This window comes from Mizuhopecten yessoensis, unplaced genomic scaffold (genome assembly GCF_002113885.1).
Source record: "Mizuhopecten yessoensis strain PY_sf001 unplaced genomic scaffold, ASM211388v2 scaffold11133, whole genome shotgun sequence".
NCBI lineage: Eukaryota > Metazoa > Mollusca > Bivalvia > Pectinida > Pectinidae > Mizuhopecten > Mizuhopecten yessoensis.
In genome coordinates, this window is record NW_018408896.1 from 2,483,540 (window position 1) to 2,496,904 (window position 13,365).

At 36.4% G+C, this 13,365-nt stretch overlaps 1 protein-coding gene across 1 annotated transcript; it reads right to left on the minus strand.

Moving 5' to 3' along the window:
• Positions 1-3,691: 3,691 nt before the first annotated feature.
• Positions 3,692-9,753, minus strand: LOC110466461. Its single transcript, XM_021522963.1, has 2 exons — positions 9,669-9,753; positions 3,692-6,774 (listed from the first exon to the last, which is right to left on the minus strand). Exon 2 carries the CDS (start codon positions 6,750-6,752, stop codon positions 4,764-4,766), a length of 1,989 nt encoding a protein of 662 aa, XP_021378638.1. The 5' UTR covers positions 6,753-6,774; positions 9,669-9,753; the 3' UTR covers positions 3,692-4,763.
• Between the last annotated feature and the right edge of the window lie 3,612 nt (positions 9,754-13,365).

Genomic DNA, 13,365 nt, shown 5'->3' on the forward strand with positions numbered 1-13,365 from the left:
CATACAAATGTATAGTTTAATCAGTTAACGTTTCATACAAAAGTATAGTACAATCAGTTAATATTACATACAAATGTATAGTACAATCAATCAACATTTCATACAAACGTACAGTAGAATCAATCAACATTTCATACAAACCTATAGCATAATCAGTTAACGTTTCATACAAAAGTATAGTACAATCAATTAACATTTCATACAAACACATCGTACAATCAAATAAGATTTCATACAAACCTATAATATAATCAGTTAGCGTTTCATACAAATGTATAGTACAATCAATCAACATTTCATACAAATGTATAGTATAATCAGTTAACGTTTCATACAAAAGTATAGTACAATCAGTTAATATTACATACAAATTTATAGTACAATCAATCAACATTTCATACAAACGTACAGTAGAATCAATCAACATTTCATACAAACCTATAGCATAATCAGTTAACATATCATACAACCATAGACAGTTTAACTCTGTACTTTATCACAGCACAAACATATTATATCCCACACTTCATGGACACACTTTGTAACAAGTCATGCACGAACACTTCGGACGCATACATACCATAATACACTTCAACTTCATTAAAACACATATTTACCACATTTCATAAAAATGTAAACAGATGATACATCCATATTTCTCACTGGTACTTCGACCAATAATATAAACTATTATTAACACAAACTTATCCCAAAATCACATCCTGAATGTGTTTTTCTTGTCAATATATAAATGTTAAGATAGGTAATGACGTAACAATCCATTTGAGCATTACTTTGACAGTCCTTAACTTAGCGGCGTATCGTAATGTTTGAGATAAACAGTGTTTATGAGAATATGATTTTCATAACTTGAGACTTTATAGGAGTAAAACTATACATATATTGTAATACAAACAAAGACTAGTACCTCTTTAGCAACGTTGTTTGACGAAGATATTGGTATTCCTCATGCAGTGATATCCCTTACACGACCATGATCTAATTATTGTATAGGTTATACTTATATCGTTGTTACTAATCATATAAGTTGAAAGATATGTACGTAGTTCCTATTCTGTGATGATTCGTTTGTCACAACAAACCTGTCCCTACAGACAGATATCGCCCTCGGACTGTCTACACCGTCTGATGACGTCAGCAGTTCTCTGACGTGGGCCCCCTCCTCCGACATTTGTACCACGTTGTTAGACTCCCGCCCGCATACGTACACATTGCCTTCGCCGTCGACGTCTACTCCAAACGCTTCCTTCAGGACACCAACTGTCGCCACGTCTGTACGAGTACTGTCTGACAGTCTGTATACCGCTACTATGCCACTCGTGGATGTGAACTGGCTGCCATACAAGTGTAGCGTTCTTGGATCAGACACAATATGATAGCAATGAGAAGGGCAAGTTTGTATATGTTGCGTATTCCCATTATGTTGGACAGTGTACAAGTCCCCCCTAGAGCTCACAGTTAACCCGTCACATGTAGAAGTGATACCCCACGGAATGATACTCTTTGAGAGTTTTATTTCTGACATAAGAGTTAATTTTGAGGACACGACTTTGATGACGTATATAACAGGTGTATGGTAGTTACCGACCGCTACAGTGTGATCATCCACACGACACACATGTCATACGGAATTCCTTAAAGTTTCATCTTATCTTCACATTCCCCAAAAGCTGTAAACAGCTTGATATTTTCGTTGTTGAAATCTCCAACACGATTTGATCATCCGGTAAGTAAACGATTCCAGGTGCCTGTGGTAAAAACTGAAATAAAAAAGTCATGAAGCACCGACAAAGAGATAAATGTAACGGACATCAGTTCCAAGATTTTCCGGTTATTTTTCATCCTTCCGGAAATAATCGATGAAGGCCGATGGAATGTGACGTGCTTGTGACGTCATAGTATGATAATCTCTGGAACGACGTTTCATGCCTGCTAGTATCAAAATGTATCTGATAGATTTTTTTCACTCAGAATTTATGTTAGTTTTTACCTAAATAAATAAGTAATAAAACATGGGTATTGTTTTCACTATATGAAAATGTTCATGTATGGGTTGAAACACAATTGTCTTTGCTTCAAAGATACACTTCCTGTTTCCCCGCTGGACGTCTACCTCCGGACGAATTTTTTTAAAGGCAAGGTGTAGAAAGGGGAAGCTACTCTGTTTACGCACGCATATGTTACCATTAAAAAGCTTCGCTCGGGCGCCTTCGACGTCCGAAAGCTACGCCGACAAAGATGTGTATTTAGACTGTTGTCGAAGGGGGTATACCGTGACATGTACAGTCATGTGATCGTTGTGTCAAACTGATACAACACCGGCACGACGGGACACAAAATTACGGAAATGCAGTGTTTTGTCTTAAGTCTGAAAAAAAGGGTGTTATTTGGGAAATAAGTTATTTCATAATAACATTAAAGGATAGCGAGGTTTGGTTCGCATGGTATAACATAAACATCAACTTCAAATTGTTTCATTTATAAACAAAAATATATATATACATACTTTTACAGAGGATTATACAGTGAACATATATATTTTATGACAGAACAACCAAATATATATATAATAGGAATCGAATGTGATCTTCTGGGACGTTATCTTCACTTGTAGATAAATTGACGATGTGTTGTTCTTTTATAACAAAACTTTACTTGTTCTTAATTGCAGATGAGATCAGCTTCTTTGTACATTGTACATTCTTATCGAACTGCATTAACCATTCTTTCCTTTATTACAAGATGAGTAATATCTCCATTTTCCTAAAAAAAAATTACACCATAATCTGTATAATCCCCCCTTTATATCCACCATCCAATTATCCTTTGTTTGTAGCATATCTTTATAACAAACTTGTAAAATACATATATTCGTCTTTTTTACTTTTAAGCAAAACTTTTTTTTCTTAAGATAGTTAATTGGTTCCCGTTCTAAATACTGTATACACTATTACATATTACTACAATCGTCCAAAAAAGATATCGACTCCCTGTACATCATGCACGAGATCTAGGAACTTCCCAAAATCTCTATCTATACCACGATACGCTATATATATACGTATCGAATACTGAAAATTATGTTTCAATATTAAAACAAAAAAATCTTTCTGAATTATTTTCAAACCTGAGAAGAAATAGCATCAACATTATGGTCTACAATCTTGTTTTGATTTATTATTCAATTTTCAATTAAAATTCATATAGGATTAAAACATTTTACCGAGGTTCAGAAAGCATACATGCACAGCGATGAAACAGGCAAATCAGTAAAACCTTCAATCTTTAGGGAGTCAGAAGTTATGGCCCAGACAATGACTGCAATATGACCTTGACCTTTTGTGTACAAACCCAGCGGTACAGGACTCACAGCCTTTCCACCCTAAATATATCCCTTAAATCCCATTGAGACTCTTCAGAGAATCTGACACTATGTTCAGACGATGAATTTTAACTTTTACTTCCATGTGACCTTGACCTGGCATACGGACCAGAAGTCAGACGATATCTTTCAGACAATGAACTCGACCTTTATACTCAATGTGATCTTGACCTTGGACGTGCGAACCCAATAGTGATGCATGACCCCCCTCCCCTCCCTAACACACTTGTTCGGGGAGCATGAAAAAATAACACATTGACAGTCATTAAAATCACATTCAGAATTTATTTCTTTTTGTTTATTTGTAACAAAAATGTAAACTTTTAACTGACTTCATCAGTATTACAACTTTGACCATATATACAGGTACTTACAAAAATATAATGAAGGGGTTGAATAGTTGTATAAACAGTTGATTTACAACAGTACAATGTTGATAAAATGTACTTGATTAATTTGTTCATCGTCTTGTTAATCCTATCTAAAGGAATTATCAACTAATTAAACACAAGTCAACTATAACTAATGCTTTTGCAGCAAGTTCATAATTCCTTGCAATATTTTATGGTGTAATATTAAATGTAAATACGGGTCATTTATTTATCACTCATGCATGATATACAATGTACTACACAGTGCACCGGCTTCTGACTCGATAGAAACGCACGCTACCGGATCCAGCCTGTCGACAATGACATAATGAGTGATGATGTCCCAAATCATAACATCCGAGATTAAAAAAAAGCTGGATTAAACTGAGCAAGTCTGACATCACGCTTTGCGATTCTGGCTGATTGGTTTTCATTCAGTAATGATTCAGAAAATAAGCTCCTTGTATAGCACCAGGTACGTGTATAGCCACCACTCATCTGGATAGCCTGTACCTCAGTCAGTGTTCCTCGCGAAAAAGAGAGAAAATCGCATTTTCTATTCAAAATGGTTCCAGTCATCAAGTCGTTTCAGTATCCGGCTTCTTTTTCTGGACATGAATGCGTCTGCATTAACTTTACATACTCCTATCTCTCTTGGTCATTTAGCTTTAAAAACTATATTACTAAGAGCCTGATTCAATGAAAATGTTTTGATCACAGGAAGGTATAAGCTCGCAATGACTGCTGAAACAAATCCGGGGTCTTTTTATAAGTGTTAATGATTTCCATCCTTATAAACAGCTTTTAGAATATATATATATACTAGTATGAGGGTTATTTGGGTATTTAATATATCACAATAATATTACTGATATTATCATGCTAAATTATATCGATAAAGGACATAATTTTGTCACTCAAAATCATTTTACTAGCAGGACAATGTCGATGTCTAATTCATCAGTATGTACAAAGTTAAATTTCACAGATTAGGAAAGTTGAAACACGTGTACATTATTTTGATTCCCTATTGATTGGTTTGTGACTACAAATTTGTTCCCACAGACAGATATTGCCCTCGGGCTGACTACACCGTCTGATGACGTCAGCAGTTCTCTGACGTGGTCCCCATCCTCCGACATTTGTACCACGTTGTTAGACACTCGCCCACATACGTACACATTGCCTTCGCCGTCGACGTCTACTCCAAACGCTTCCTTCAGGATACCAACTGTCGCCACGTCTGTACGAGTACCGTCTGAAAGTCTGAATACCGCTACTCTGCCACTCGTGGATGTGGGCTGGCTGCCATACAAGTGTAGAGTTCTTGGATCGGACACAAGATGGTAGCATTGAGAAGAGCAGGTTTGTATATGTTGCGTATTTCCATTCTGTTGGACATTGTACAAGACCCCCCTAGAACTCACAGTGAACCCGTCACCTGTAGTAGTGATACCCCAGGGAGTGATATTCTGTGAGAGTTTTATTTCTGACATAAGACTTAATTTTGAGGACTCGACTTTGATGACGTATATGACAGGCGCATCAAAGTTAGCGACCGCTACGGTGTTATCATCCAAAAGACACATGTCGTGCGGTTTTCCTGAAACCTTCATCACATCTTCACATTTCCCTGAAACTGTAAACAATTTGATCTTTTTGTTGTTATAGTCTCCTACAACAATATGATCATCCGGTAAGTAAACGACACCAGGTGCATGACAATATAAGACATCTGATGGACACTTGATGCAGAACTTGCTCACCTCGGTTACGCCACATTTCAACAATGGAGATTTAGGACCAGAAAGACTATTTAAATTCTTCTCTATTTTGATTTTGCCCATAGACAATGGAATGTCCTTATCTAACGTTAGGAGATTCGGGTCGACGCTGTGTTTGATTCTGACTGTGGTGAACTTCTTCCTCATTTCTGTGATAAGGTCCTCGTAAGACTTTACCTCCGCCTGACCTCTCTGAAACAACAAGATCGTGTCCACACTGTCATTTTTCTGAATCGCCGTTCCAGAGGATTCTATTGTGTTTTGAATCGAAAACATCAGTCGTTCACATTTCTGCATAGACATCTCCAGATTATCTTTTTCCTCTTTGTACGTTGCTATCAGCTCATCTGTGCTATTTTTCTGCATGGCGTCAAGACGTGTGTCGATTCTTTGACGTAGATCTGCTAAACTTTTCAATCCGGTGTCTTGGTCTTCTAAAAGTGTCTGAAGTTGCTCACCAAACTCTTTGATCAATAACTCAATGGCTTCTGTTGTTTTCTTTAGTGATGTCTTCAAGTCATCCAGTCGTGATTCCTTCTTCAGTTTATCACAATATTCCTGTGTCGTTGTCACTACTTCACATCGTCTGTGGTCTATGGTGATACATCTACTACAGCCAAGTATCTGGTGATCTTCACAATAGTAATCCATCTTCTCTGTATGTTTCTCACATCTGACCTGTTTTGTTACTTGTCGTTGTACCATACCACCTTTCCCAGTTACATCTACTGTTTCACATCCTTCATGAATCAAATCGTGATATTCAAGTTTACAGGTGTCACAGAACAGGACATTACATGTTTTACACCAGATTGTTGCAGGTGTCTTTGTGTTTCCTTTTTTTTCACAAGGCTTACAGAACATCAGCTCATGTGCTGTGACGTCCTTTACTTGGTCTTTAACCAACTCATTTGTTGGAAATTGTTGAGCCCATTTATTTTTGTCCTCAGCCGCATTGACCGGATGGGTCATCTTCCTACAAACTGGACATGGAAAGGCAGTCGCCGACGCCATATTTCCCGACAGGTCCTTGGTGATGAACGTGGACAGACATTCCTGGCAGAAGGAATGGAGACAAGGGAGCGACTTGGGTTGGTGTAGCTGTTCCAGACAGATTGGGCAATCCAACAAGTAGGAATCAAACTCAGGTCTGGAGGTGTCAGAAACTTTATGAGAAGATCCTCCTTCAGCCATCACGTTTGAAGAGTTATGGTGTCTGTGAATGTAGAACAAAATGGAAAAATGTATGTAACAGGGGAATCATTTTTATGTTAATATATGACTTGACACTGATTTTAAAATTATGAAAGGTCTTGTTGTGAGGAACCTTATGGGGTTGTGTGATAGTGTTCATTCACTTCATTTCAGTGACATAGATCTGTTTTCCTACTTCTCTGTGCACACCCGAAAGGTATGCAGGGTAAGGTAAAACTATATTCTTATATATTCTAGATGCATGTTTCATATTGGTAATGAAATTCAATATCAAATGTATATTGATTTGTAGATTCGATAGTATCGATAAGTATATTGTGAAACTATTGTGAAAATATGAAGTTCATTATATCCAATACAAAAGATATAATACGATGTGTCTATCAGTATCAGATATCTCATGTTCTATTAAGCGTGGTATCGTATATGTAAGGTTTATGTACCTTGATGTAAATAGACTATAATGAGATGTCTGAGTAAATGTGTAATTTGGACTTACATGTTTCTTTTTTAAACACAAACATGTGTAAGAATAAGACTCAAGAATAAACCCGACAATTTCTGTGTATTTTTATCACACATCAATGATAACACTGTAACATTAATATCTGATCTGTTTGTGACAGACTCACATAAGTGTTTCTTTTGTACGAATACAGACTGATCCCACTCGAAATATAGTGTAACCATGGCAATAAAATGTATCTATGCTGGAAAACATCTTACCAACTACGAAAGTAAACAGATTTATTAGTATCGAGTATGTTTTATGCACGTGAGTGCACATGGGTATAACTGTATGGTACTTATTATAATATACTTGTATACACGTAGATATTGACATTGTGTGAGATTTGTGATACACGTTTGTACACGTAGATATTGACATCGTGTGAGATTTGTGATACACGTGTGTACACGTAGATATTGACATCGTGTGAGATTTGTGATACACGTTTGTACACGTAGATATTGACATCGTGTGAGATTTGTGATACACGTTTGTACACGTAGATATTAGATTATATCACACGTAGATAATGATATCGAGTAGGATTTTTAACACACTGTTTTACACGTATAAGTATCGGCTAAGATTTGTGATACACGTTTGTACACGTAGATATTAGATTATATCACACGTAGATAATGATATCGAGTAGGATTTTTAACACACTGTTTTACACGTATAAGTATCGGCTAAGATTTGTGATACACGTTTGTACACGTAGATATTAGATTATATCACACGTAGATAATGATATCGAGTAGGATTTTTAACACACTGTTTTACACGTATAAGTATCGGCTAAGATTTGTAATACACGTGTGTACACGTAGATATTAGATTATATCACACGTAGATAATGATATCGAGTAGGATTTTTAACACACTGTTTTACACGTATTAGTATCGGCTAAGATTTGTAATACACGTGTGTACACGTAGATATTAGATTATATCACACGTAGATAATTATATCGAGTGGGATTTTTAAGACGTTTTACATGTATTAGTATCGGCTAAGATTTGTAATACACGTGTGTACATGTCAGTATGTGTTTCCAGTTAGATTTAAACTACACGTTTGTATACGTGAAAATCAAGTTAGATTTGTAATGCAGCTGTGTATACCTTGATTTTAGAATCGGTTAAAATGAAGTATTGAAATTATAAAAAAAAAACTGAGAAGTTCAGAGTAATTTCAAATAAATAATCAATCAAGTGAGTGTTTATTATGAACCGTGCCACTATCCAACAGAGAAAACCGTGGCCGTCATGGTCACGTCAAACCTCGGGGACTGGGACATCCATTTTTTTTTTAACTTTTAAGATGAGGTAAGCCTCACACAAGTTTAAAACTATAAAAATACAGTTATAGATAAAGTGTGCCAAAAAGAACTACACTGCCAATACAGCTGTTTCGTGTTTCTTAGTCCCATCGTTGATGTTGAGGACAAAAATATGAAAATCCGAATGTTTTAAACTACTGTTGTAACAGAAAGGGGTTCTTAAATAGATACATCAACTAATGGGTGATAATCTAGGAGTCAGGGAAGGTTGAATTGATCAGACCTACTTTATTTTTATACAATATATAAATAAACACCTCAAAGGATTTTACCGAAACCATATATTCCTAAGTGGTGGATCAGGAGAGGTTTCGAGACATATATTTTCCTAGTCTGCCTTCTCCCTCCAAATAGTTATTTTCTCATTTTTTTAAATTAATTTTACGACTAAACTCACACTTTTTTTTATAAATTTGAAAATCTTCCACCAGTTTTGTTTCTGAATCCATCACTGTCACTGTTATTGCAAGAAGTAATATGGCATACTCAGCGAATAATATCTAAAAACCAATGGGGTCAGAATATAACGCATATGTTCGCTGTGGACGTGTACAGGCCATATGCTGCCTGTACGTACTATACTCGACCACATTGATAGACCTTCGATCTCCTGTAGCCCAACCTTATCTAACACGACATTCACCATGAATACAACCGACAATGATATCTGTATTCAACTAAGCTGTGTGTATATAGCCACCATCAGGCCAAAATTGGCACCCATCCTTAACTTAAACGTGATGACATTGAATCTAATAAATGGCAAGCTATTAATTATATAGATAGATATATTTATATCTAGATCTAATTATAACGTCACAATCTTTCATTTGCCAGCTCGGGCTAGGGATTTGACGTCGGCGTTTCGTGTAAACACCAATTACTTTCGATTTCTATATACGTAACAGGGGCAACTATTTATATAACAACTGCTCATTTTCCGTATCTTTTATACAAACTTTACACAAGGAAATACGAGTAAATTTCAATAAATATGTTGTCCTCCAATTACTCTGGATTCTAAGTTAACAAGATACTAACCTTGTAGCCCATATAAAGCCGACAATGATGTGTATTCAGCCAAATGGCGTAGAGGGTAATTAACAGCGACGTGTACAGTCTTGTGATCGTTATATCACACTAAATATAAAACCGATACGACGGGACACAAACTTCCGGATATAGAGTCATTTCTTTTTCGGAGAAAATATGTTTAGTTAAACTAGTATATATACAAATATAAAGAATAATTAATTTCATTCTGAAATAATGCATATATTATTTTGAATTAAAGAAATCATTCACTGATGACATCTCACGTATTACTTCGTTTGGTTTGCATGGGATCACATAGATATATATGTTTTTCTAAACAAAAACAATATACTTTTACATAAGATCATTAGGTGAGCATATTAATTTAACGAATGAGCAATGAAGATTTTGTCGGAGAAGAATTTGTGAGATTGTCCGGATACTTTAACGTCACTTTCAGATACATATGTATATTGAATATGTTTCGACCTCTACTAACGAGAATTCTGGTAACTACTGACATCTCCTTTATACTTCTACTTGATATCAGGGTCCGCTGTTATCGTGACTTTTACGTACCTTAGACCAATCATAGTCACTTCATTACAAAACTGTGGTCAAACATCTCGAGTTAAGTTCCCTGATTATTTGCATTCTTCAAACCAGCATTAGACTCCCACTCTCCCGTGTATACCGATATTACTGACTATTGCCGAATACATTTGAGACGAGAAATGGTGGTGTTAAAGGCTTAGGGCAAGTGTTTGGTTTTCATCAGGATCTCATTGGGAAACATCCTACGGTATTTCAGTTAATCAGTTATCTAATATGCAGGTCGATATTTTTTTTAAATTATGTTTCTTAGTATACATTGCGGTTTATTGTCACTTTCCTAGTTCTCACTTTCAAAATGTGAAATTACGTTTGTTTAATACAGACTTGCATACCGAGTGTTATCGATGAGACAAAAAAGCTTACCATTCCGAAACATCTGGTCATATTCTGTTTGTATATTTTTCAATAGTATTCATGTACATCTTTCCTTGTTCATAGTGCCATTTGAGCAATCTATTTCGAGATCCTACAATGGTTCTGTTGTCACCTTGATATCCACTTGTCTCTGTTTTTCAGTATCAGGATTATATAGATAGATACGTATTTTAAACAAACTGAAACTACGTAATAATTTCATTTACCTTAGAGACTCCAAGGAAACATTATGGAAGTGACACGTCTAGATTAAATATGTACGATAAATGTCTATGTAGATTAAAGCGATCAGGCGCGTAGCTACCACGTAAGCATATATGCAGTTGCATGCACATCAAAAATTCAAATATGCTATTATATTTTTATTTATTTATTTATTTATTTTGTAGTTCGGAAAAGTGATTAAATGATATGTGGTTCATTTGAAAAATAAATTTAATTTAATTGTATAACCGACAGCCGCCCGACAATCAGTACGTATCCGAAAGTTCCAACCTATAGGGACCTGGTGCCGATTTTATTATTAGTATTTTTAAAGTTGTCAACATCGGAAACATGACTGCAAAGCCAACGAAAAACTCGCATCATCTTCGAAGAACGAGTTGATACATGACTTCTTCCAAGCAGCTGTAGGTTCAGATGAAACAACATCCTCTTGCGACATTAACTTAGGCATCGACGAGTCTAAAACGGCTATTAGTATTAGGGCCTAGTAATGCCGGACCTACCGAACACAGTTCTGATCAGTCTGACTGTTGTTACCCCTGATATCGGGAATACAAGCGAGGCCGAGATATCGATATCCTGTCAAAAAGATGGGAAAAAGCTCACGAGTTCAAATTCCATACACGGCAACGTTTTAACAAGCGATTGTAATGAAATACAACAAAGTTAACGGAGGCAGGTTGTTTTTCCGGAATGGATGTATTTTTGTGTAATTTTTTCACCAATAAAAGGTCTTCCGAATAACAATTGTAGATTGATTTGTTACTAGCATTGTTTTTATAGGTTTTAGGGCGGATATATGCGCGTATAGGATCCATCTGGGTTTTACATTCACTTCGCCTGCAAATGTAATATGAAAAAGGCAAAGCCTCAAAGTCAGAAAAAAAGCCACGTACATGTAGCTTTTGCTAATCTGTGACATTATATAGGCCTTCATTTGTCCCTGTCATGAACTGATAAAGTATTTTTTAAGAGTAGTCCTAGGCCTATCTTCAGTAGGGCTACTGGATATATATGTATACATGTATCTAAACATCGATATAGGAGCTACTGTCATCTTATGTTCTGAGAAATGTTGATGATATAAAAAGGATTTGTGGGACACAACAGCAAAAAATCTGAAATTAATCTGTTCATATTGGCTCCGACATTTTAAATATCTAGTTAATTTAGATTCATATGGAAAGAGATATGACGCAACAGATATTTTCGGGTAATTCCAACAATCGACACATTTTTGTCGGAGAGAAAAAGGAGAAAAATGTGCTGTCTTTCGCATTTAAAATACATTTGAATTTTTGCGATGCTTTCGAATAATAAAATGAATGAATCAACCCAAAAATGTTGTCTGTAAATTATATTAAAACACTCAAATATGTATCTAAAAAGCCACCAGATGGCACGGTAGTGCTTCTAGATCTAAAAAAAATCGGGGGGGGGGGGGGGGGGGCATGCCCCCGTACCCCCCTAGAATGGTTTCGCGACTTCGGCGCTCGCATTCGCACCTTCGGTGCGATTTTCTGCATGCACATACAAAACAGCCCAGCTAAGCGCCTGGCGATATTCACGTCCACTGAAATTGTTAGATGTCTGTTTTTCCTGGATTTGACAGAAGACGTCAAGGCTGACTTTTCACATGGTGCAGGAGCCACTTACCATTCCCGGTATGTCTTCGTTTCTCTGGTATTGGATCTAATACTTTGAGTCTCATTGGCTCCTGTTGTTGCCTCTTTGAATTCAGCTTTTGTCCTTTTATCTATGCACACTTTTAACTGTAAGCAAGTATGTTCAACATTTGTCTGGCTCATTTTTGCTGGTTGTTTATGAACAGGGGGCTTTTCCAAAATGGCCCCTCCTTAGTAATTTATCTAATGCCTAATCAGTTGTCAGATTCCTTGACAACTTTCTTGCCATACCAATGGAATTCAGAGATCGTGTGTTAGTTTGTTACTTTGCTTTTATATATATTTTAGAGTTAGACGCCCTATTTACAGCTGATGACATTTACAGATAAAGTTTTGTAAGCTGCAAGACTAATCAACAAACTGTACTGATCCGGACCAAAAACGGAAAATACTATTCATGTTTGGAAGATTTCCGGCCCGCCTCTTGTTTTGGATTAGTCACTCCCATGACCTACAAAACGGCATTCGCTCAGGTGGGAAATTTTGAACGATTGAAAACCGAGGACTCTACTGACCGAATTTACCAGCTGTTGTTGATACTTGAGAGGCTTTGGGTCAATATATAATCCATTTATCGATATATGTGGGATATGTGTTGTGTCATAGTTGATTTTTTTCGTTTGCACCCCAAAACGCTCCGATACCAAACGGTGTCGGAGAATTCCACGTTTACATATAGTAGTGCGCTCTGGCCCCACATTAAACATGTACCTGTCAAAATGTCTAAGTATGGTGTCAGGGAAAGAGGAAACTCGGTCTAGTATGGAATGTGTTTGAATGGCAGACTTGGAAAAGGGAAGGAA